This window comes from Ilyonectria robusta, assembly GCF_021365365.1.
Source record: "Ilyonectria robusta strain PMI_751 chromosome Unknown BGZ61scaffold_13, whole genome shotgun sequence".
In the NCBI taxonomy this organism is placed as follows: Eukaryota; Fungi; Ascomycota; class Sordariomycetes; order Hypocreales; family Nectriaceae; genus Ilyonectria; species Ilyonectria robusta.
In genome coordinates this window covers 550,246-574,550 of record NW_025764447.1, presented here as the reverse complement: position 1 = coordinate 574,550, position 24,305 = coordinate 550,246, and the positions used below count along the sequence as shown (strand labels likewise).

General features: G+C 49.3%; 7 protein-coding genes across 7 annotated transcripts; 4 read left to right on the top strand and 3 right to left on the bottom strand.

Annotated features, from left to right (window-relative positions):
- Positions 1-517: 517 nt before the first annotated feature.
- On the bottom strand, positions 518-931 carry BGZ61DRAFT_533923 (uncharacterized protein; the record flags this gene model as incomplete). Its single annotated transcript, XM_046254075.1, has 2 exons — positions 518-798; positions 862-931. 2 exons carry the CDS (start codon positions 929-931, stop codon positions 518-520), a joined length of 351 nt encoding a protein of 116 aa, XP_046102769.1.
- Positions 932-3,031: 2,100 nt separating this feature from the next.
- Positions 3,032-6,188, top strand: BGZ61DRAFT_454397 (uncharacterized protein). The gene is made up of 5 exons (XM_046246218.1): positions 3,032-3,097; positions 3,173-3,420; positions 3,471-3,763; positions 3,811-5,250; positions 5,308-6,188. Exons 1-5 carry the CDS (start codon positions 3,071-3,073, stop codon positions 6,174-6,176), a joined length of 2,877 nt encoding a protein of 958 aa, XP_046102768.1. The 5' UTR covers positions 3,032-3,070; the 3' UTR covers positions 6,177-6,188.
- A 572-nt stretch (positions 6,189-6,760) lies between these two features.
- On the top strand, positions 6,761-8,779 carry BGZ61DRAFT_454396 (uncharacterized protein). Its single transcript, XM_046246217.1, has 3 exons — positions 6,761-7,204; positions 7,267-7,542; positions 7,597-8,779. Exons 1-3 carry the CDS (start codon positions 6,810-6,812, stop codon positions 8,690-8,692), a joined length of 1,767 nt encoding a protein of 588 aa, XP_046102767.1. The 5' UTR covers positions 6,761-6,809; the 3' UTR covers positions 8,693-8,779.
- Positions 8,780-12,509: 3,730 nt separating this feature from the next.
- Positions 12,510-13,382, top strand: BGZ61DRAFT_422903 (uncharacterized protein; the record flags this gene model as incomplete). Its single annotated transcript, XM_046243543.1, has 2 exons — positions 12,510-12,959; positions 13,013-13,382. The coding sequence occupies exons 1-2, from the start codon at positions 12,619-12,621 to the stop codon at positions 13,380-13,382; spliced, it is 711 nt and encodes a 236-aa protein (XP_046102766.1). The 5' UTR covers positions 12,510-12,618.
- A 956-nt stretch (positions 13,383-14,338) lies between these two features.
- On the bottom strand, positions 14,339-15,351 carry BGZ61DRAFT_548062 (uncharacterized protein). The gene has a single exon (XM_046255384.1). The coding sequence runs from the start codon at positions 15,292-15,294 to the stop codon at positions 14,440-14,442; it is 855 nt and encodes a 284-aa protein (XP_046102765.1). The 5' UTR covers positions 15,295-15,351; the 3' UTR covers positions 14,339-14,439.
- Positions 15,352-16,176: 825 nt separating this feature from the next.
- BGZ61DRAFT_355595 (peptidase S8/S53 domain-containing protein) lies at positions 16,177-18,757 on the bottom strand (the record flags this gene model as incomplete). Its single annotated transcript, XM_046240715.1, has 4 exons — positions 16,177-16,791; positions 16,877-17,267; positions 17,332-18,259; positions 18,358-18,757. The coding sequence occupies 4 exons, from the start codon at positions 18,755-18,757 to the stop codon at positions 16,177-16,179; spliced, it is 2,334 nt and encodes a 777-aa protein (XP_046102764.1).
- Positions 18,758-19,771: 1,014 nt separating this feature from the next.
- Positions 19,772-22,696, top strand: BGZ61DRAFT_533917 (uncharacterized protein; the record flags this gene model as incomplete). The annotated part of the gene is made up of 3 exons (XM_046254074.1): positions 19,772-20,060; positions 20,120-20,825; positions 20,875-22,696. 3 exons carry the CDS (start codon positions 19,772-19,774, stop codon positions 22,694-22,696), a joined length of 2,817 nt encoding a protein of 938 aa, XP_046102763.1.
- Positions 22,697-24,305: the final 1,609 nt, after the last annotated feature.

Below are 24,305 nucleotides of genomic sequence, written 5' to 3'. Positions count from 1 at the left end.
CCCTCGGGAAGCCAAGAAGACACCACTCAAACCAGCTAGGGTAAAGAGTGTACACAGGCCTAAGATCAAACCTGGCTCTCCGGCTAACTACAAGAAGCCCGCCTCGCCCGTGGAGCATACTTAGACCCAGGGTTACTTACAGCCTCGCCAGCCAGCCTGAAGGTACTCGACCGGAAGCAAACAAGATCAATCAACGTACACAAGATGCAGGTAACCTTTTCAGCAAAATTTAAGACATTCAAATGAACGGAGTTACACTGATGGAGGTTCGGTAAGATATTGCCAACCTCGTTGGGCGAGTACAATATGTTGGTTTCGCCGAAAGCATGGATATCACAGCTTGCAGAAATTCAGACGTTGTTAGGTAGTGCATTGAAAGAATCTTGTTCTCCTCATGCACTTGGCTAAGAGGTATCAACGGTTTTCTCAGACACCTAAAATAAGAATAATCCGCCGCGTTCCTTCGTTTCTTCACTCATCGTATGTGCCACGTATAGCTAGAGCTAAACCGGGTGATTCAAAGAGGACGGATCTTAGTCTCCCTTCCAACCAAGACACTGGACAGAAAGCCCGAGGTAATCATAAACGGCAGACAGCCATAAAGAAAGACGATCAAGAGGAGCACGAAAAGAACCGGGTTTGACAAGATGGCGTCCAGAGGTTTGATGATTGGCCAGTAAATCAGGGCCGCAAACACAGCGACAGGCAATCGAGTCCATCGCTGCTCATCTGCACTGGGTGGTGTTTGGTCCAGGGCACTGGGTACGAGGTCGGCCTCATCCAGAATTTCCGACTCTTCTTTGCAATCGCTTTTGTCAGCAAGATGTCACCAGTGCTGCGAGGTGGTTAGGCCGCACTCACCGATAGTCTCTGTCGCAGGCCACTGAGGACTCCCGACGATTTCCCTTGTGCTGCCCTTCACCCTAGACATGATTGGTATGTCCTGAGATGGTCGAGGGGGTTCAACAGAATCCAACAGACGTCAAATCCCTCTGTTCACAGTGCAGTTGTAGAATAGAAGTGTACCCCACCCTGATGATTCATTGTCAGATGAGCTTTCTGCACGTCACACGAGAGGGTGTCAGCCTCACTGTCTGCCAGCCACTTAAACCATCAGAGACCAGTCTCGGCCCGTTACATTTGCCGAAACCCAACGCTAGTGTTCGGCTTATGGTTAAATACTTAGTGTCTATTTTAAGAGCACCGGTTTTGCATCACCCACTACTTAACGAGGTCGAAAGACTGCCGCCCTGGGTAGCATGAAGAATGAAGGAACGTCATTAATTTTGCGTGTGAATGAGCACAAAATATCTTCTCAGAGTGCTTGAAAGTCCCACGGCGTCGTAAACTTACGTTGTAAAAATGAATTAAGTTCAAACCCATCATTCCATATCGTCGACATAATCGGACAGTGCGATGTGAATCTAGCTTCAAGGTTACCGACTGTGAACGGCACAGGCGGTGGCAAAAACGGCCCCAGCCCTAGCAAACAGTAGCGGTATGATTACCAACTACGGATGCGGCATGCTTTACGACTAGCCCGCAGAGCGCAGCAGCCAGCGACGAGAACCATTCTCACCGCATTTTCGACTGCGGCTTCGCCAATACAAATTTCCTCAATCAATTCTTTGATCAGGGCGACACTCATAAAATTCCGTTACAGACCTCTCCGAGTATTACAAGAGTTCGAGAGACCTACCTTCCATCTTCTATCACAGAACACCAGCGTTTCTCTTGGGGCACTCAGAAAAATGTGTCGCCTGCCTCTAGGTTGAATCTTCTCTGCGGTCTAAATTTCGACCCACGCTATTCAAAGTATGGAAGTCTGAAAGGATCATATCCTGGATTCTACCATCCATTATAACACGGGGACTCGTGACTTGGTCCATCACATTCCCAAGCTGCTTGAGAATGGTCAGATAGAATCTGAACAGCCGTGTATAATGGCCTCTGCAAGCTGACAACAACAATTGGCGAACCCGGAGCTCACTTCAACTGATGTACCAAGACATATTCGAGCGTCGAAATACAGTTGTTTTTTAACACGGCCCTTGGTTAAGAAAGTGTTCTATAGAGGTACAAGACGACGATTATCTCACGTAGTTTAAGTGCTTTAATTCGTATACTATTCTTACAGAAGTGCAATTGGACGCTCATAGCGGAGTACTAGTATCTGTTATCTCGGACCTCGAGATACAGAGCTGCAGCGATTGTGGAAGGAAAGGGACATGCAAAGACAATGGAATTGTGCTGTTAAAAGCTGCAACAGCTGCTCTGGCTTGTGTTGGTGCGTGTCGGTGTGTATTAGTGGGCGTTAGTGAGCGCTCTTGCGTGAAGGCTGGCTGGCTGCAGGGAATTTCAACATGTAGTTCAGAGCGCTCCCTCAGTTAGGTATCCAATCCTTTGACTGTGACAAGGCAACACTTACATAAATTATCGTGCTCCAACTGGCTCAGAAACCTTTGCTTATCAGTGGCGAGTATTCTTCAACAAAAGCAAGTTCATCAGAAGGAGCATGGTCAAACACGGTAAGAAAAATTATCAGTATGACATCCCCACTGGGACTGGAGCCACATTTATAATCATCGATTTTAGCTTGGCAAAGAGGTACTTTGTATTGATTCCTACTTGGTTGGCTGAAGCCCCCTGCTCGCGACCCATGTGTTGCCTTACGGCAATCCGAGGGATATTGTGTAATTTTAGCGCAACGGGCGCTGTCGTGTCGCTGCTGCTGTAGGAGTGAAAGTGGGACTACATGATCAAGGTTGTATAAATAGCGAGAAAGGGTTGGACGAATAGTAATCCCCCTAATCAATTGCCGATCACTCAACTTCAGCTGTTCAGGGATCACGACAGAGCTAATGCATGTACGCATGAAAACTGGCCACAGCGCAAGGCATAAGCGCATGCCGCAAGACATCGCAAGGAGCGGCCGGCATAATGCAGGGGGTATCAAGTTACACTCACACAGATCATTGCCCGTATATTAACAGTCATAATTGCTCTTCTTGTGCAAGATGTCGTTTCCATCACGGGCGATTGCAGCATCAGTGATAAGATAACGGCTACGATGCGTGGTTTAGGAGCAAGGCTTGAAGTGAGTATTTTTGAATGAGGGCAAAGAGCATCGTCATCTCGATCCCAGCCAAAAGCGTTGCTAATTATCCAGTAGCCAACAGTTGAAGAGAATGACCCGAGGATCAAAGACATCAGAGTAGGGGAAGAAGGAAATGGCACCCTCTCCAGCGATGGCTCTTCTATCCCATCAGCTCTTCTAAATACTCCTTTTGGACCCGTCCTCGTAGCCGCTGGCCCCACGATCATCTACACGGTAGTGTGTTGTATCCTATTCCTTGCTCTCCGTCGAAAGATACCCAGGCTATACGCTCCAAAGAGCCTGTCAGGAATTCAGTCCCAACAGTAAGCATCCATTTTCTTGAATATGGAGCTATGGGGCTAATAGACTGCAGAGCACGCAGCCCAGAACTGCCGGCTGGATGGACCGACTGGATAAAGCCGTTTTTCCAAATTCAGGACACATATATTCTGGAAAGGTGCTCTCTGGACGGTTTTCTTTTTCTCCGTCACCTCAGGGTTCTCTGCATCATCTGCCTCGGCGGTATCTTTTTCGTGTTGCCGATCCTTCTCCCCATCCACGGAATAGGGGGCAAATCGCTCTCGCCTCCAGGATCTCTGACAATTCTTAATCTGGACGATTCAAATAAACTCTATGCCCACGTTGCAGTATCCTGGGTGTTTACTGGTGAGTTATTCGCCGTCTCCCAGACGACGTGACTAATTGGAGCAAAGGTTTTATCTTGTTCATGATATGGCGCGAATGTCTCTACTACATCAACATACGACATGCCTATCTTTTGTCACCCAACTACACAAGCCGCAGTTCTTCCAAAACCGTCCTCTTTACCGCCGTTCCAGCCCAGTATCTGGATGACGGAAAGTTACGCAAGCTGTTTGGAGATTCTGTAGTCAACTTCTGGATACCTAGGATGACAGGAAAGTTGAAGAAGCTTTTACGAGAAAGGGAAAAGACAGCAGTTAAATTGGAGGAGGCTGAAATCACGCTCATCAAGAGGGCCAATTCACCAAGCAAAGGCCATCCGCAATTCAGCATGACCCATTGGGACTGGATGAAGACACCAAAATCCGAATTCCAAGACCCAGAGCGTGGAACTAGTTGGGGAAAGAATCATCAATCACCAACAGTCACCGAACTTCAAGCCAAAACTTTGGATGGCCACAGCACGGAGTCGGTATCGACATACTCAGAGCACAGCCACCTTTGCGTCCACGATTCGGACTTTCCAGGTCAAAAGCTATCTCTGGAATCGCAGAAGATCGCAGCTTATGCAAGGCCGAGTCACCGGCCAGTCAGCAAATTTGGCCGCAGCGTCGACACGATCAATTGGGCCAGATCGCACTTGAAGCTGCTAAATGAACAGATCGAAGAGCTGCGCCAGAAAATCCATGCTGGCAAAGGAAAGCCAATGAATGCGGTTTTCGTTGAGTTCGACTCCTCTGCCAATGCACAAGCAGCTTACCAAACGCCTACGCACCACCAGCCGTTTCAAATGTCTGAAACAGTCATCGGCATGAGGCCGGGGGAGATTGTCTGGGATTCTCTTCGAATCCCGCAGTGGCAGCGACTCATACGCGAGTACGTCGTTGTGCTCATCATCATCGCGTGCGTTATCATTTGGTGGATTCCGCAAACGCTCGTGAGCATAGTGGCGAGCCCCGCCTTTCTCGAGCAGCAAATGCCCGACATCAACAGATTTCCGCAACTGGCCACGAACATCATTTCTGGCTTGGGACGAGCGATCCTTTTATGGCTCTTGCTAGAGACTGTCCCTTTTTTCTTGAGAACATGCGCCAAATTCACAGGATCGCCAACTCTCTCCGCCGTCGAGTTGTTCGTCCAAAGCAGATACTTTGTCTTCCAGGTTCTCCAGATATTCTTGGCCCCGACGCTGATGCCGGACATCACAAGAGACCCCAGGTCTATCCTTTCGATCAATGTGCCGAGGGCGTCCAACTTGTATTTCACGTATATTCTAGTGCGGTGCTTTTCGGCTGGTGCTTGGGAACTGACGCAACTCTGGGAGTTGTTTCGGCACCAAATCAAAGGTAAGTTCTCCGGAACCCCACAGGCTGGCTACAAGAGGTGGTATGATCTAAGTGTTATCCACTGGGGTGGTGTGTATCCCGTTTTTACGAATATCGGAGTAATCGGTGAGTATTCAAATTTGAACTTCCGTTAGACTTAAGATCACTGAGCCTCAAATACAGCCGTTTGCTACGCTTGCATTGCACCTCTCATCCTCGTATTTGCAGCAACGGGGCTTGCCTTTGTGTACTTTGTCTACAAGTACAACCTGATGTACGTGTACGACACAAGGACGCTGGAAACGACGGGCCTGTTCTACCCTCGGGCTGTTATGCACATCATAGCAGGGCCATACCTGGCCCAAATATTTTTTATTTGCTATTTTGTTCTGCTCTCTGCATGGGGGCAGCTGGCTCTGATGGTATTGCTGTCCTTCTCGACTGTGTTTTTGCACATCTCCATCAGAAACGCTATCAATCCTCTTCTTGACAACTTCCCTAGGACGCTGAGCCATGACGATGAGCATGCAGCGCCGCAAGAGAACAGAGAGAGCGCGGCAGAATCGGGCTTCCTTCGTCGTCGTGGCGTCAACACTGATGTTTCCGCGGGAGAGCTGCCTGTCGACATGGAGGCCGCGAATCCCCCATGGGATGTCACGCCAGCAACCTTAGACGAAGCTTTTCTAAGCCAGCAACCGCCACAGCCAAGCAAAAGCAGTACATACAAGAAGTGGTTCCGGCCCCTGGCTTTTGAGAGTTTCGAAGTGTTGCAACGCCTAGTTTCCCACACACCTGCGGAGGAAGAATTCCCTGCCGAGTACGAATCCCAACGTTACCTGCCTCCGGAGGTTTGGCTTCTGAAACCAAAGCTATGGATTCCCCGCGATGAGGCTCTTGTGAGTCAACGAGAGATTGCTCTTACGAGAGAGGTGCTCCCGAGTTTCGACGATGGAGCCTGGCTTGACAAAAAAGGCCGAGTGAAGTTTGATCTGGAAGCCGCACCGCTCAAGGATGACCTTCCTCTATATCAACAGATGCGCCTTATCCTATAATGTTATTAGAGATAGTCTCAATCTACAGATGCAGACTTTCCTAGTTTTATCCTAGTTTTAAGACAACTCCCTGGTAAACTCGCCTCTAGTAAGCTACTAAATATCCGACTACCTATTATGTCCAATACTACATCACAGGTGTCTACAGTTTTGCCGATATGTTGGGGTGCGAAGTTAATGGATTGAATGAGGCCTCTCACAGAATAGAAACCAGCTGAAGTCTTCCTACCTTGGTTTCGCGGCGTATGCGCAAAATCTGCCTAGTCGCCCCTTAACACTGCATGTGGCACAGAGTAACAGTGACTGCGCGCTGCCTGATTGACTCCCTTGCATTTGGCGGCCTCCCAACCAACTGGGATCATGGCTAACGAATGCGGCACAGCAACTATTTTTCCCTGGCATCTACTGCATATACCCCTGTTATTTAGTCAACAACGCAGTGAGCTGAAACATGCATAGTCGTCATCGGCCTTTGCTGCCTTGCGAATCTGCCTGGTGACGTACGGACCTCCCACGCCGGAAAGTTGGGTTTGGGGGTACTTAGTTCAACATAGGAGCAGCACTTGGATAGGCGAGAATCTTCGCATCGACTCCCACGACGACTGCAATTTTACTCACACTCTTTCTTTGACCATGCCGTCTGCTATTGTGAACCCGCCTCGTGGGAGTGGACGTCGACGCGGACGCCCAAAAAAAGCACTTTCCCGCGCTTTCTTCAAAAATATCAAGGCCTCGTCAATCCCAGACATTCGCGCTCTCTGCAAACAGCTCGACTACGAATGTTCCGAACAACGCCAGCATGTGGAGTTCTACAACGACGTCGAGAGATACAGCGCGGGCTTTATGACCACAACCAAAATGCCTCACACACGACCCCTTCGATGGACTAACTCGAATCACCAGGATCTCTTAATTGAGATGACGACGAGCTTCTTAAACGCCGAGGGCAGAGGAATGTTCTATTGGCCTGATGATGCAGAGCATGAAGACTACGGTCGTCGGCATCAATACGTAAAAGACTCCCGCATGTAAGTCGAGCTTGCGATTCCGGCCTTCAAACATGACTATGATTCTGATACCACTACGGTAGAATTCTACAGACAATGCTTCAGCTGTTTTTTCAGATAACAGACGAATCCCCTAACGACCACACTCCAGCGATGGCTCCAACTAGTAACGTGGAAGCGGGAGATGCCAATCCTCCAATTCCCGAACCAGAACAGGCTCCAAGGCAAGAAGGTCCAGATCACGTTTATCCTCTGGGCCCTGTCCATATCAATGTTAATAGAGAGGGCGCGATTGATGATCCCATCAACTTGGACAGTCTCTCCCACAACAATGAAACTGGACCTGAGGAATATACATTGTAAGTTCAGACCACTCGAACCTGCACAGTGTACTCACTCACAGCTCGGGATAGAACGGAGGCAGCTGATAGAGTCCCCCTTCGGCGCCCACCAAGGGCATCTGTGGAGGATGCACTTGACGAGTTCTTTTGCCAGTCTACGAACGTGACCAATGATCCACGAGATCGAAACTCCAGTCCGGACGAATTAGCCCCCGTCGCCAGCCCTCGCACTAATGCTCCGTTCCCAACCGAGTCCAACGCTGATCGTGGACAGAGCCAAAACAACAGCAAGCGGCCTGCTCAATACCCAGAGGGTGCACAGAACCGTCCTACGAAACGCCAAAAGGGCAAGCAGCCCATCTACGGTGGATTCAATGGTCGCTTTGGTGACCTTTCGCATGATGCACGTCAATCTAATGGTCACACAGTCCTTGGTTCTCGATCTAGACGACAGTTCGGACAGCGGCGAGGATCACTCAACAGTGGTAGAGGCGAACCAAGCCGAGTCAATGCAGATCGACCATTGCTTGTTAACCCAAACCAGACCGTGAAGCCAAATCAGGGGCCAAAAACGAGTGGTGGCCTACTGTGCACTCTGCCGGTGTCACGACAACGTCTCGAGGGCTTAGCGGGAGGATGTGGAAACAACATGCAAGGAGGACTCTCGAGTGCATCTTCTTCCCAGCAGTCGCAACTTGTCCCTTTGCGCGACCCAGGGCCTTCTCAGCAAGGAACAGAGAGAAACATTTATCCTGCAGGCACAGCAGAGTGGCCAGGACCTGGTTCGTTTGAGTGTGCATTGTCTCGCGACTCTCGGCCACCAACGGCAGTGAAATTGCTGAAGACACACCTTGATTTCAGTGTGACTAGCCCAGGAGGTAGGAACAGTAACTGGGTACCAAGAATTGGGCTCAGTCAAATGTCCCTGCGGCGGCTGGTTGAAGAGGTTCCTCTTCATTGTGACTTTTCATGGCTGAGGATTTCGTTGCAAATGCCCGGTCTGATTGTTGACAGGGATATCTCCGTTGGCGACGAAGAGAGATTCCAGGTTGTTCTGGCTCGATTTTCAGACATTATTAATGCCTTCAAACGTGAACACGCCGATTCTAACATGCTCGTTGTTTTTGAGATTGTGATTCGGGCTCTGGAGGGGTGTGGAAGGGATTAACGACAGATTGATACGGGAGACACGGAATTCTCTTCTGCATTTGGACTATATGATTGCTATACTTAGAGTAACACGATTTTTCTTGTATACTTGTTCCCTAAATAACATCAGCCCGTGACAAGAGTGATGGAAATAGAGCGCTTGTTGATAATTCAGTTGGCTGAGTCAGCAAAAACTCACCGTCTTCCGTTGTTGACTTTGGTTGACTTTGACCGACATCGATTGTTCTCTATGGCGCACTGACCCTTTTGTGGATTAGATAAGCACATAATCAACGCCTATTGGCTTAATTCTCCCTAGGTGGGGCTCTAAAAGCGCTGTAATTGGCTAAACCTACTGCCCCGCTTTGATGTAATTGTGCTCGAAATGCGATCGTTTCTCAACTCTCGTTTGACCTTAACACACGCTCGAGAAGACCAGTTTTCGAGCACCCAACACATAGCTCCAAAATAACAGCCAAAATGCCACTTTGCAGACAATGGAACAATTCACGGCCCGAGAGACGGAACTTAGGGCAAAAGCAATACCGCGCGCCCATGTGATGCATTTGCGTAAAATTGAACGCACAACCTTTTGGAAAATGTCCAATTCTCTTGTTTCTTAACTTTTTTTTGCAATCGCTTGAAGCCATCTCCACCTGCTCACGCCCGCATTCCATGATGCCCTCACTCGTCCATCTCCCCAACAGCGTGCTGGCCCGTATCTGCCAGCACCTGTGCCCATACCACACGCCCAACGAGTCGTGGAGTCGCGATCACTTGGATCCTCCTCGTCTTGCTGGCCTCGCGGGCCTTTGCACGGTCTTGCAAGACATTGCAAGGGGTTGCCACCCCGTATTTATATCGTGCACCCGCGGCGAAAGATCGTAGTGTCATTTTCTTGTTGGGAACGCTCTCCAAGAACCCGGTCCTTGCCCCCAACATCAGAGAAATCACCTCCATCGTTGGATACTGGTCATCCGACCGTGTTCGTCATCGTGATTTCGCCCTGTTCAACGAATTGAGGGAGGAATTCCATGTTGATCGCTTGGGCCGCCGCCTTAAGATACGCGCAGATTGGATCCAACAACCGTGGAAAACCTCCCTCAATTGCAATCTCGAGCTGATTCAGCTCGGGTTTGCCATTGCACTGGCGCCGAACCTGGAGCGGCTCGAGGTTTGCCTGGACACCGCCAGGATCCCGTTCATCAAGAAGGATCATCTGTCTCACCTTGCGCACTTCACGCTGAAACCTACCCCTGATACATCCGAGCTCTCGTTGGATGTTGCCCAAAACATTCTTGAAGCAGCACCGAATCTCCGATCCATCACAGCATCCCGGATCTGCTCAGCGCCGAATGTCCCCATCCTTCAGAACCTCAAGACCCTGAAGTTGTTGTTCAGTGCCATGGCAGCCGAAGACTTCGAAAGACTCATGAGAGCGTTCCCTCAGCTTCAGTCATTTACTTTCCAATCCGGTGACGCAGCCATTGTTGTTGATGATGAGGCCGAACCTACAGATATCGAACAGGCTATTTAGATCCGTCGTAATACGCTTCGACACCTTGATATCAGTATCGGGGTTGGAATGGGGATGAGGCTTGATGATGGGGAAGATAGGGAAACGATGTCGGCGTTCAACTGGAGTAAACTTACACATCTTTCTGTCGACAGCCAAGCCATCCATTGGGAGAGGGAGGATGAAATGCCCACTGACGGGAATCGATTGGTAGACCTTCTACCAAAGACTATCCGCGTATTCAAACTCACATCCCGTCAGCGAGGTAATAAGCAGGATATTCTGAACCTGGCAGACGCTGCACCTGAAATGTTTCCAAACCTGCGCCTCGTCGAGTTTTGCGATCTGGATAGGAACGAGAGGGAACCTATCAAGGAGGCATTCAAGAAGGTTGGCATTACGTGTAGGTGCACTGTCGGGTGGTAGGTGGTAAGAATCTACCAAGTACATAGGCTAGAGGTGAGTATTTGTACTAGGGCATTCTATTCAACACTGATTCATTTCATTTTTGTGCATTACTCTGTTGAGTATTTAATTAAACACTGGTGAAGCTATAATTTCCAGTCGCTTTTTCTTTACCAATTCGTCCAGGGAAGCCTCGACTATGATGCAACTATGTTTTCCTTCAAAGTTGAAAAGGCGACCTGTACTCTCTGACAGATTTGTTATAATTGAGCCCCTCACAAACCCAAACCAAGCACTGGCACGTGGTCAACGATTAATTCATGCCATGGCCCCGTCACTAATAGCAGTGGCTCCTTGTTGGAGGAGATGCGAGTGACCAATGGATGTGGAGTTGATTCCGCCTCGAAGATATGCCGGCGGCTGCTTTTGGTCGCAACGGGCGACCAATAACTTGTCTTCTCATCGCGAAGTGTAAATACACGGGTGCGTAATAATGACAAAATACAACTGCGGGAGGCCCACCACCCTTTGAGTCATCTTTCACCCCCTCATCAGTTTCAATGACAGCAAAGTTCCCGTTACCAAGGATTAATCACAAAATCTCGCTCAGATGTACGTTCACAAATCATCCAAACAACGGGATAAACCGACATGCTCGACCAAGGCCCGACGGCGGCAGTTTGAACCTGAGTCTGACACGAACCATGTTATTCATGGCCAACGGCTAGAAGTTAGAGAACCCACCATGTCAACGCTACCGAACCGAACCGAAAATCTGGATGGAGATCCAGGCACCTCGCTAGATACGATTGAGCGGTTGGGAGAAACAATGCGAAGGCAGGGAACAGAACTCGAAAGACTGCTAGATGCCAATGATGCACTTCGCCGAACCGCGTTCAACGGGCTGGCAAACATGCAAGCTCTGTTTAAGGCGAGGGACGAAGAACTTCAAAACGAGGAAAATCCGACAAGCCCTCGGACTCCATCAACAGACTTGTCTCAAGCGACGTGCACTCTCGAAGCCAAGCTCGAACAGTTGGAGAAAGAGCTGCTCCATGAGCGCGAGTGCAAGCGTCAATACCTAGAGGAATGCATATCGATGCGGAAAGATTTACAAAAGGTGGAGGCAGAGCTGGCCCAGTTCCAATCGACGTTCGGCACTGATTTGACTCCACGACTGATCCTGATGGGCAAGATTTTATCTCATCAATATTTAGCGAAGAGGAACGAGGAAGAACATGACGTATTGGAATTCAACAAGTCCATACGACTCAGGACACGGTTGCCACTAGTTCCAATTCTCACGCCTAACTTGTTCGATGTTGCTTTGAGCCCGGAAATCAGTCTACGGTTGTCTCAGGAGATTGGCCCACACCGGAACCAGGCCAACCTTCTGGAGCAGACTTTGATTCAAACATGTGACGGGTGTCAGAGAGGAAAATTCCGGCAATCCTCAATGATTTCCTATCGAACGATTGCTGAATTTCCCGACCTTTCGTCACCAACCTCATGTTGTTCCAAGTTTTTTTGCTCAGAATGCCTAGTGGATCATCTCGCGTCATCACTTAATACAGGATTGTGGGATTGCAGTACATCACATCTGCGGCTGAAGTGTCTGGGAGACTGTTTAAATGGATACATGGTGATTTATCATCGTCATCAGTGGCGCGAGGTATTCCAGCACATGCCTGCCGAGGCAAAGAGGATAACACTAGCTGAGTAAGTCGCTAGATTGACTGCCCGAATTTCAAAGTTGCTATGACTCAATACACTCCAGATATGACACCGTAATGGCCATGCGTACCCAATTGCGGGCGTTAGATACTCGACCAGGACCAAAGGCGTTGGAAATAGCCGCTGCTTTACACACGCGAATGATAACCAGAGGCAAAATGCGCTCATTTTTCGACCCAGTGAAGAGAGGCAGTTTTGGGCACAGACGAACTCAAAGTATTGAAAATGGACCGGTCGAACTTTGCGATGTGGATGGTGAAGAAGGTACTACAGTGAGTGTTCCAATTTTCATGGGGCTCATCCACCACAATACAAAGGCGAGAGAGTGCTCGATTTGCACCGAGTCAATTCATGATCTGCAATACCACTCTTTGGAAGAATGGCTTGGGCTCTGGGATGGTTTTCACGGCCGGGGTATGTGGACGATCTTAAAATTCCCGGAGAAGCTTGGGGCTCGATGCTCTCACGAAATCGATGTATGCTCATCTTGCCTTAAAAAATACCTGGCTAGTCAAGTGCATCAACGTGGGAGAAGTTGCTGCGAAAAGATAGCTTGCCCATCGTTTGAATGCAATCGTGTTCTCACTTTCGACGAAATCCGACTTTATGCCGACCAAGATACGTTTGCAAGGTTAGTTGGTGTCATGGGGAGGTACCTTGGCTGAATACTTACTCTACGCGCAGATACGACACTCACCTTGCACTACAGTTTCTAAGCGGATGTTCCAACTTCCGATGGTGTCTTCAGCCAGGATGCTCAAACGGTGAGATCTACGAGAACAGATCAACGAACCCGTGTGTTTCCTGCACAAAATGCAACTTCAAGATGTGTTTCAACCACCAAACACCCTGGCACGAAAGCTACACTTGTAACCAGCTTGATGTCCTATGCGCAGAGAGCGATGACTACTATACGAAGACTCGTGATTGGCTACTGCAGCATACCAAGCCATGTCCAGGATGCAATGCTCCGGTGGAGAAGAACGGTGGTTGTGCTCATATGACTTGTAGGTCTAGACTTTTCCAATCGTCTGATGGATTTATTTCTCATTGACTGTCGCAGGTTCCATATGTCGACACCAGTTTTCTTGGCAGCAATTGGAGCAAACCCTTGTCCCATGAGTGGACGGCACAACCGAAACCATCGATGGGAGGGCGGACACTTCCAAGGGACACAAGACACCCTCATCTATATGGAGGAGTCCTTCCGAGATGTAATGAGTCTGAATCATCGGATGGAGTTGACTTGGCTGTCCGGCCCTATTCATAGGTCTAGGATTGTTCGCGAAGCAAAACTTGGAGAGAGACATGTGGCGGCGCAATAGTAGACAGGGGGTCGCATAAGAACGATACGTGTGTTTGAACTTGCCACAGTCGTAGTCATCACACTCTGGGTTAACTTCCCGCCGGACTACCTTGGATCTGAGATGGCGTTAATCGTACGTACGGTAGGCGCACGGTGAATGCAGATTTGGTCGCAAGCTTGCAAAATGAGAACAATTAGCCTGAACTGGACGCACTGTTAGTGGCTCAAGGACCAGAATACACAATGGCCAAGCTATCGCGGTTTCGCCCTCAGCGACATGACAAGAGGGATGACCAGTCATGAAAGGGTCGTCATTGCTTGCGAAGAGGGTGTCTTGTAAGGGGAAGTGAGACATCCAGTGACTACGAACTCAAATCGGCCGAAACCGTAAAAAGGCGGAGGCGTGTTCTAGAACTTAGCACGCAGTAGTACTGCCACTGCCACTCTGATGCCATAGCCTCGGCTATCGGGGAAGTCAAACGCCAGACTGGAGAATGCCAAACCTAATTGTGCCCCGTGGGCTGGCTGGAGTTGGGAGGGTTGGGTATGAGTGAGGTCGTCATCTTAGGGGTGGTTTAAACGATGCTAGTGACAGACTGCCAATGCTAATCCGAGTGGTGTTTAATACCATGTATGTTTATGCATAATCTGCCACTATCTCTATCCAAACTCCCCTGTTTAATTCATCCACAGTGTCAGGTTCCAAGGAGACGGATCCCGTGTCAGTGAAAAAAGCCGTGCTGAAGGATGCTATCGCTTGAGACAGTAGTCTTTAAAACCGAAAGGCAGATTCAGACAGCAATCTTTACTGGCTGGATGGCGACTTGCCATTCATCACAATCCACTCCACCCCCTCCTCCTCATCCTCCTCTTCCTCATCTTTGGCGACAAGGAAATTGACACGGGATATTTTAGCAACCTCTTTGACCTCGGCATACGACATGTCGTCTCCCTGAATTGGCTGTGGCTCGTCACTGGATTCCCCGTCGCCATCCAGCATGGTTGCAGCCTTTAGAGAGAGCTTGTGGGTTGGCTTCTGCTGAACAAAGGTGATGCGTCGGACGCGAAAGGCGAGGATGAAAGGTGTTTGAGAATCGAAAGAGATATTTTCGCTGAGCTTCCGAATGCATTGGAAGATGGGATGAACATTTACGGGGCCATGTGGCCCGACCTTGACGTCTGCGGTGGTATCTCGTTCCACGTTGACCGACGCACCCTTTGTGACCTTCAGGCCCGTGACCATGTAGATGGGCTTCTCATACTTGCGGCATTCGAGGTAGGCCTTGACATTGGGGCTTTGGACAACGTCATTGACGTACTTGTCGGTGACCCTGAATGTGTGCGTCTCAAGGATGTCAGCCTTGATGATATCCGTCGAGTTGCGCTCGAGGAAGAGGCCAACGTCAACACCAACGGGCATCCCGATTGTGGCTAAGAAGGTTGACCAGAGCCCAAAACGCCCGCTCAACAGCGCCTTCCGTGTGGCTGAGAAACTGCTATCGATGCTAACAGCGTTCAAGTGCTTAGGGTCAATGTCGACCCGACACTCCCCGTTGAGCGGGTCCAGGTCCCCTCCCAACGGATCCTTGAGAATGTCGCCGAGACGCAGGGCGTCTGGCTGGGTTGAAAAGTTGGGGGCTATGATGTAGGTCTTTGTCATCGCGGCGGATCGGTTGAAAAGAGGGTGTGCTGGGAAGAAGTTGTGTGGCAAAGACGCGGTGCTGAAAGAATCCTTTGTTGAAGAGATGGTGTGGGTGGCAGTGTCATGATTGGGGACTGGGAAGAACAAATAAGACAAGTGGAGAGACCTAGTCTATTTGCTTCAACCAAAATAATACAAGAACGGTCAGGCTCGGCAGTTGTTTTCGTCTCTCGGGTTCTTTCTCTTGGCACGAAAAGTGAGGCTGGCGGACAGACCACCGGCGACCACTTGGGATGCGGCGAGGCGTATTTTGTTCGTCTCAGGTGTATGGGAACGTGCTTATACGAGATCAGCCACTCGCTTAACATTGACTAGAATAGCTACCTTATCGGTCTTGGGTGACACAGCACACCGGAGCTGGTCTAGATCTCTGTGGACGTGTGTCAGCTGCCTCCAAGTCGTGACGTTATGCCACGGCATTCACCGGCTGGAAGAGGCTCAGCTACTCACCGACAATCCAATGGATGGTAAATTGCGCAATCTCGGTGACACAGCCCATCAGATTCGGTTTAGATGTGTGTAGTAGCTCATTAGTTTCACTCGAGCGGTGTCGTTGAGTGACTGCTCCCATCGGCTGGCTCGGCCTCAAATGCTTGGCGAAAATGCAACCCGATAGCTACTTCCTTCGCATGTACCTTCAAGTGACACAGTCAATCAGGGTTGGATCGGATTTTTTTGGTTACACAAAAATCGCGGCCAGTCTTTTTCGTCATGTGGTAAGTCGCCGTGTGTGGTTGATGATAGCTTTGGAGTGGTGGAGGTAAGAGATCCTAGATCAGATCACTAGGCTTCGTGGTTATGCACTTAGCAGCTCGTAATTGTGAAATTCAATACACACTCTCACATCTCTCGTGGTTGGACTGTGTCTATCTTCTCTTTGAGCACTCCGCAGACATCCCCGTCTGTCAGTTTGCCTCTCCATAGGTTCCATGGAGCGACATACTTGATACCGCCGGGGATTTTTCTGCTCTTCGCTTGCTTCTTGAACATATATCGCATGCCCTTGCCAGTCCTTAGCCTCAAGTAATCATCGTTATCTAGCTTCCCCTGTTCCTTCGCCCACTCAAGCCACTGCAAGCAGTTGGCCGCGATGCCCGCGGCAATCGGCGACGCATACGAACTTCCCGACTTGACCGCAGACTTTCCCTTCCACAACAGCGTTATCCCGATTCCCAAAGTGCCGAAGTTGCCAAGCATTTCGTGTGCCGGCGGATTCTGTCCTCCACTATCGTTTCCATTTCCGTCGAGCGAGTGCATAGCGATTACATCTTCGTGGATGGCTGGATACAACGGTTCATTGTTGAAGCCTCCATTAGATGCCGCTGCGAAGAAAATGGGTGGTCGTGTTGTCTTCATCGCTTCTGCAATGGCCTGGTGCACTTTGGCATTGTAATTCTCAAACCCAAAGGACATGTTGATAATATGGACGTTTTTGCGTACGGCCCAGTCAATCGCCTGTGGTGCATGAGTCAAGTATTTGGCACCAGTGGCAGAGGTGCAGTAAAAGTATAGCTCGAGGTGGAAGAGATATCCTACGTACCTTTGCAATTGAGTCTATGTTATCAAAAGCCAAACCATTGGAAATCTTCGCAATGTAGAAATCTGCATGGGGGGCAGCCTTGAGGGCCATTAAGGCAACGTGGGTTCCATGCCCAACGGTGTCGTCGCCATCGCCGTCGATGAATGATTCAACAGCTCTAATAGGATTCCAAAAGGGTTCGGGGTACTGTTCCTTTTCGCGAGATTCCTTGATCATCTCACACACTCCGCTCAAAGTCGTGTCCTGTGTCGAGATGCCCGTGTCCAAGATGGCAATCTTAATGCGGCTCTGTTCGTCGATACTCTTTGGCATCTTGGGGACAATGATGCGATTCTGAAACTCCTCGAGATTCTTCCAAAAGCCCTTGGAAAATTTCGTGTTTTCTTGCATCCTGTGAATAATTTAGAATACTTTTACTGGCGTGGACGGATGGCAATGGCTCAAACAAGACATACGCTGCGGTGTTGGTTGGCTCGTCGCCTTCGATGATAATCCCCGGCAAGGTTTCCATGCTTGCGGCTGGAACAGTCCTGAGTCTATCATCCAATGCTCCCGTTCCATATAAAGCATGGTCGAGCGAAGGGTCCAGGAGAACGCGATTAAGTGGCATTGTCCTCGACTTCAGCGACATGGAAACTTCCGGGATCAGGGCAAAGCTTGCCTCGAGAGGTTTGATAACGAATTGGTAGAAGTCCGATCGTATTCGTTGCAGCCGAGCATCGTCACTGTTTGCGACATCTTCCAGTGGTCGATCTTGAGGTTCGAGGAAGGTCAAGCATCCCATCACGGCAAAAGTGTAAGCCCCTCCGGCATTATCTCTGTTTCTTTGCTTCAACACAGATAGGATGGTAGTTTCCATATTCCTGGGCGTGGAGGCGGCCACCACGGAAATCCTTTCACCAATTTCAATTTCGAGAATCAGTTGCGCAAATGACAACATGATGGACTCAAGACTGTCCGTACTAGAGTCCAGCCTTTTCTTGGCATGTTCGGACTTCTCGACTGCGCAAGTAATAAAAGGACGGTAGAGGTCGAGAAGCTTCTCTGAGTTGCTGAGGAATTGAATATTCTTCGCAGTCCACCGCTGTTGCAGCCAAGTACCTCCCAACATGTGCAGCAAGGCTGTAGCCAGAGACAGAGAAAGTATGGTTTTGTCGTTCGCATTAAAACCAACACTACCCCGAAGAAAGTCGCCGTCCATCAAACGATCCAAGGAGACCATGAACGAGCCATCGGAGTAGCGTGAAGATTCGGAGCTCTCGTGGGGGTAAGACAGGTAACTCTTGTTAAATTGTAAATACAAGAGCGTTGTTTGGGGCAGGTGTGAAATTTGTTGACGCTTTTCGCACAAATCAACCACAACGTCAAAAGAATATGGGCTCCCTATTACCATCCTAGATTTACCTAGTGTAAGCACGGGTCGCTTTTCGTTGAAGGTTAACTCCGGTTAGTCACTTACTTGCATTCTTTGGCGGATGTACAGCGCGTTTCTTGCCAGTGGTTTGTGGGTTCACATGGAGACAAGAACATGTCGAAAACCAGGGGGTGGTTAGACGACTTGCCCAGTCTTAAACCATCCAGCTGGAACTTGACCGTATGCATCCGTTCCTCGCAAAAAGTCCCGCTTAGTCTCTTAAAGAGCAAATTGGACAACTTCCAGGCAAACTTGTTTTCCCAAATCGTCACTGGTATCTCCTGGGTTTCTGGAACTCTTATCGGAGAGCGTTTCGGCTTCTCCACAACTTCGTCCAGGAACAGATTGACCCTCTGCGCCTTGGCAATGCCCTTATTGAGATACTTTGATGATTGAGACAGGCAAATATAGTCGCGGCAGATTTGGGTCGAGTCTTGTCCGGTCTGGTTGAGCGCGACCAAAATCATTTCCATGGCTTCAAGCCTCTTGTACCGATGCGTGCGAACTGGTTTTCGAGGTGGGGCAGTGGCAATCCTAGACTGGAAAGGTGGGCTCGTTGGGACAGTTGAAGACACACTGTGCTGTGGGTGACTTGAATATGTTCCGGTCGATGTCGAATTATGCTTAAGAATGTCGCCCTTAACAAGACTATTCAGAAACTTAAGAAGCTCCGACATTTTTTGGACGCAGTTCTGAAACTTCCGCTCACTCACGCCTATATCAGGGATACGGTTGAGGTTCTGTCGCACCAAATTCATTACGTTCTGAAAGTCGTCCCTTATTTGGCCTATTTCGCAACTTTCTGACGCTTCGTGTGAGGATTCATCACTCTCGCTAGAGGATGAGTCCGATTTGTCGATTTCGTGGTGGCTTCTGGGCGTGACATTACCGGACCAATGCAGATCACCATCAAAGATGGGCTGGACGGCCATGAGAATGCGGTATTCCGGGGCAGTCGAAACCAGAAGCTTAACCATCGCTACCTGGATTCAGTTATAGGGTTTGTTATTGCAGGAAACAAAGAAATAATGACGGACAAGATCTCATGACATGACCCAAGCCTACGCAAAGGGCAGAAGGTGGCTGTAAAGCTACACTGGGGACCAGCGTCCTTTGTACTTCAACCAGGTGACCCGGCCTCCCTAAAGTGGCTTTGGGGCTGGAAAAGCGGTCAATGGTAGTGGTGGTCACACAGCATAAATCGGGCCTTGTGATGCGCCCGCAATAGCGCCACCACGTCGAATCCTTTGGGGGTCCAAGCAAGGACCAACGAGTGGTGAGGCTTGCCAGGTACCCAAGTAGCTGAGAGGAGGATGGCGAAGCGAAGAGGGGGTCCGCTTGCTTCCCACCCATCCTTATATCTTGATCCCTCCCTCGTGTGTGATTCATTACGACAATCCCACAACGCCCATTCTATCGTGCAACATATTGCAGAGTATTGAAACATCCAGCCACCTTAAAAGATCCAAGCCCTCACCACCATGTCGATATACATCCCTATTCAAAAGGATGACCGCCCAGTGCACGACGAGGCATTGGCTTGCGAAGAGGACTTCCAGAGGCTCTTGGTTGTTGTCAGTAATATGAGTGTTCAGGAGAATCTTAATCAAGAGATCAAGGAATACCATCAGAAGTTCACCCTGTGGGCTCGTAGGCTCTGTGTCTTTTCTGATAGTACGGTTTCTTTGGACAGCCGCCTAGAGGACTATCCCGGTGCATATGGCGTGGTATCGGCGAATCTTAGCAGCCTAAAGAGTAGTCTTAACCAGTGTGAGTATGATCAAAGCAAGTTATGGAGCGCCTTTGATGGAGTACTAACCGCGAAACAGCCTTCTGGTTCAAAACTCCCACTTCACCTGAGGATGTTGAGTTCCGGTACAAGCGAAAGCCATTGGCCAGAGCCCTCAAGCGAATACACAACGCGATTGACGGACTATTGGGTCAAGCTGATATAATGCATGAGTCCGACACAAGCACATTAGCCGCCAAAGCCGAAACATTTGGTCTCAATGTACATCCTTCTGAAATCACCAGTTTTGAGAAGGAAACGCTGCAATTGGTCAACCAGTATGCTCCTGGAATTGAGGACACGCTTGCAGATCGGCTGACAATGGGAATCACGTTCCGGAGAATCCGGCTTCTTTACGAAACAACTCATAATCAGAAACTGCAATCCCGGCCCTATGTACCGCTCCCGGTGTTCGACCTATATGCAGTACTAGATGCGGCACTAAATACTCCAGCCGAACCTGAATCCAACGCATCACCACTGGACCTCCCCTCAACAGCCGAAGTCGAAGCCACTATCACTTCTACAACCAAGGATGGGTCGACTCATACGAGTGACGACACTCCTAGTGATATTGATGAGACCGATTCTTCAGGTGAAGAAGACGATGCCTGTCCGACTTCCTTCGGCCTGGATTATGTTTTCCCTCAACCGCCGAGGCTTATAAATGGCGAGCATTCCTGCCGTTGCCCTTGGTGTCCTGAGATACTCGACGAGACTGATCTCAACACACCCGGATGGTGGAGGTTTGTGACACCCATATTATTGTGAATTTCGCGGTACTGACATAGCAAGGAAACATGTCGAAAACGACTTGGATATATACGTCTGCATCTCCCACGATTGCTGTAATCCGACTGTCTACTTCAAAACCTTTTCCGAGTGGTATAAGCATATGAAGAAAGCTCACCGACCTAGCTGGTCCGAAGAGGTCTATCCACTCAGTTACTTTTGCAACATGCCCTCGTGTGGCTATATCAACTTCACTAACAGGAATAATTTCGTTCAACATATGAATGATTGGCATTCTCACGAGCTCACGGATGCTCAAATGAGCCTGAAGCTTGGGTGGAATTTTCTAACCCGTCTACGGGGGCCAGACTACTGTCCTATATGCAACAGGGACATTTTCACTGGCCTTAAAGCTGGGTCACAATATCTGAAGAAGCCGAATAAGGGTAAGGAACGGGAGAATGCCCCCGAGTCACAACAGAGAGTCGAAGTCGAAGACTCTGAAGAGTTGTCAGCCTCTGATAGCGATGAATGCATAGAGTCCTATCGGATTGATGATGCAGAAGCTCAACGTCAGGCCAAGCTAGTTTCCGCCAAGCGTCGAAAGCTTGCCAGACATGTCGGTAGACACCTGGAAGAGTTGGCATTTCTCTCGATAAGAGGTCTTGGCCGTGACCCGCGACCCGTAGAGTTCGAATCCGGGTCCAGTGTCCCAGAAATTTCGTCCACCGAATCAGAATCCGATACCGAATCTGAGCTTGGTGAGTCAGGGAAGTCGGACGCTCGCGTCGAGAGGCAGCCACCAGAGGCTGAAAAAGATCAACCGATGGATGACTTGCCGGAGACCCAGGAGTCGCGAAGCGACACCTCCAATGCTTCTTTTCGAGAGATTGAAGATCAGATGGGAAATCTATCGTTTGATAAACCTGTGTCGGAAAACGAAGACGCGTCGGCCAGTGAACAGTCAACAAGCGAAATGTGTATCGGTCAAAGGACGTGGAGGATACGTCATGTGCCACGTTCTTGGACTAAGAAAGAATTGACAGATGCTCTTCGGCATCACCCAGATCTTCAAGTCGCCAACGCCCTCCCAGAAGACGACAACGGTGCATTTGTGCACACATTGGCAAATATTGGACGGCATCCGCATGCCACTGTCCGCTTTCAAAGACTCCCAGAGAAGCTCGCCACGCTCGACATATCCGATGAGTTGAAAATCAACATGTCACCTCATTTTGTTTCCACAATTGACCAGCATTTTAATGGCCACACCATTGTGTTTTCCTCCCCTAGATCTTTCCAACCTCCTCACGAAACAATTGTCATTGTCTTTGCAGATTTCGGCAACCATCCGTTTGAATCCTTCATGAACCCGCAAGACGGGCATATGTGGCTGAGCGACAGCCTACCACTAGAAATTCCAACAGCGACCGTCCTGATCTTTGGCTACAAACGCTTGCAACGTCACAGCTCGAGTTCATCTGACGTGAAAAATATTGCCGCGGAGATTTTGGATGAACTTCTCTGGCTTCCCATATTCCGCCGCAAACACGACAAATTCCTCCTTATTAGTCACGGTCTTGGTGGGCTCTTACTTAGGGGATTGGAGTTTCGGCTGCAAAGGGTGGTGGGTTTGCACGCGGTGCTGAAGCTATCTGGAGTCATTTCTTTTGGGTTCCCTCACAGCGACGAGGACAAGCAACTGCAACAATCTGACACGGATATTCCAATTCAACTCACCACATCGGATGGGTTCTCCCAAGCACTTGCAGAGGCGCGAGAAACGATGTTCAGAAAAGGCGTCACACCCAGATGGGATGACAAAATGTTTTGCTTCCACCAGGGATATGTGTCGCAGACGGCATCTGAGGTATGTGTCAAATAATTTTACGACGGACTGTACCAACACACGTTCAGGGTACAGCCGCGGACACAGTTCTTCATAAACACTGTCCAGGGCCAACTTCCGCATCAACCGGAAGTTCACCAGCTCATCCTAAGAATCTGGGGTATGCCGAGATCTCCAAGAAGCATTCACAACTGGTCCAATTTGACGCTGTCGGATTCAAGGCCGACTATATTAGCTATCTTCTCCGCTATATTTATGAGAAAGGCCGCCGGGAATCTTAGTCGATCTAAGAGTGTATCCCATCTTCCGTCAGAGGTTCATTCCCCATCTCTTTTACAAAAGTCTTTATGTCGGGGATGACTAGCAATCCTCGAAGCGTTGGCAACTTGCCCTGGAACGCTGAGGCAGCACATTCCCTTCACTGCATCCTGACTAAGCCAACTAATGTAGCGAACGTTCAAAGACTTCTAGGCTAGTCGGCCGCAAGCAGAGACACCACAGGGGCTAAAAAGGGGAGGTACCAGCAGACAGAGGGGAGGATGGTCGTGTTTTGTTTTCTAGAGACTTTTCCCTCAAAGTCAACGATAAGGTTCGAGAGACTTATTGTCAGAGTTAATAAATTTATTGCTTTTATTTTCAGTGATATATTTCAGTCTATTTACGACTGACGCTACGATCTTTATTCAACCTCCATCTTCTACCTTACTACATCTCGAGTTGCTGCAGGCCTTATTGAGGCCTTACCAGGGAAACTTCCTGCAACCGACCTCATTGTCTATCATATCAGATGCTTTCCTATTGGGAGATATAAGCCTCAGATCTATCTGACTATATACGCGTAGTCTGGTGCAGCCTCGGGCTGACCTTATAAGACGCCTGTGTGACGAGTTTCTGTACATCTCCCTATGGGTAATTTAATAAGTTGGATGTTAGTATGCGTCATTTTCGGCTGCTAAACTGACTATCCCATCTCTTGCGTCTCATTCGGGTTCATTTAGATCAGCCACCTATATTGGCAGCGTAAGTGGCCGACTCCACACCATCGAGGAGGTGACCATGGCAGATGGAGTCAGAGCACCGCAATTGCTGTCGCCTTGGAGGTGGTGCGTTGCATTTGTTCTCTCATTTCAGTGCATTGTTTGCAGGCCGGCCGAACTTACTCGGCGCAAAGCTTTTATTATGTGAAGAAATCTATTTTGTCGCTGTATATTTCGCTAGTGATGAGATTGAAGGCTGGTGATAGGCGTGGTTGAACTGCCATGAGATGGAGGTCGTGGGGTTATCTTCATGCACTTCACAGACTCAGTGGGTGACGGGTCTGACTACTATATAGTTCAGAAATGGGAGTGTGTGATGTTGAAGATGGCCATTAAATTGGGAAACATACCTAGTCCTTTGTAGTCAATGAGCAGTTCGAATGCTCAGGCCCAATTACGACTGAAATTACTCGTGGGTCACTGGAGACTAGGGGGCGGCATGCTAAGCCGCTTTACTCACAGTCTGATGGCAGCGACGTTTGGAGGTAGGATCTTCCGCATTGTAGATGATGATGGGGATAATTTCGATACTTTTCCATAAATTGGAAAGGAGGTCCAAGGAAGAGTCGCGAGACATCCACAGCCTAAGCTGTTCACGAGAACTATTG

Bases quoted from the DNA above. Each gene is read 5' to 3' on its own strand.
- BGZ61DRAFT_454397 (XM_046246218.1), top strand. From the start codon at position 3,071: ATGCGTGGTTTAGGAGCAAGGCTTGAA. The intron at 3,421-3,470 runs GTAAGCATCCAT...AATAGACTGCAG, and splicing joins TCAGGAATTCAGTCCCAACA to AGCACGCAGCCCAGAACTGC. The intron at 5,251-5,307 runs GTGAGTATTCAA...CCTCAAATACAG, and splicing joins TACGAATATCGGAGTAATCG to CCGTTTGCTACGCTTGCATT.
- BGZ61DRAFT_454396 (XM_046246217.1), top strand. From the start codon at position 6,810: ATGCCGTCTGCTATTGTGAACCCGCCTCGTGGGAGTGGACGTCGACGC. The intron at 7,205-7,266 runs GTAAGTCGAGCT...CCACTACGGTAG, and splicing joins TACGTAAAAGACTCCCGCAT to AATTCTACAGACAATGCTTC. The intron at 7,543-7,596 runs GTAAGTTCAGAC...AGCTCGGGATAG, and splicing joins GGACCTGAGGAATATACATT to AACGGAGGCAGCTGATAGAG.
- BGZ61DRAFT_548062 (XM_046255384.1), bottom strand. From the start codon at position 15,294: ATGACAAAGACCTACATCATAGCCCCCAACTTTTCAACCCAGCCAGAC.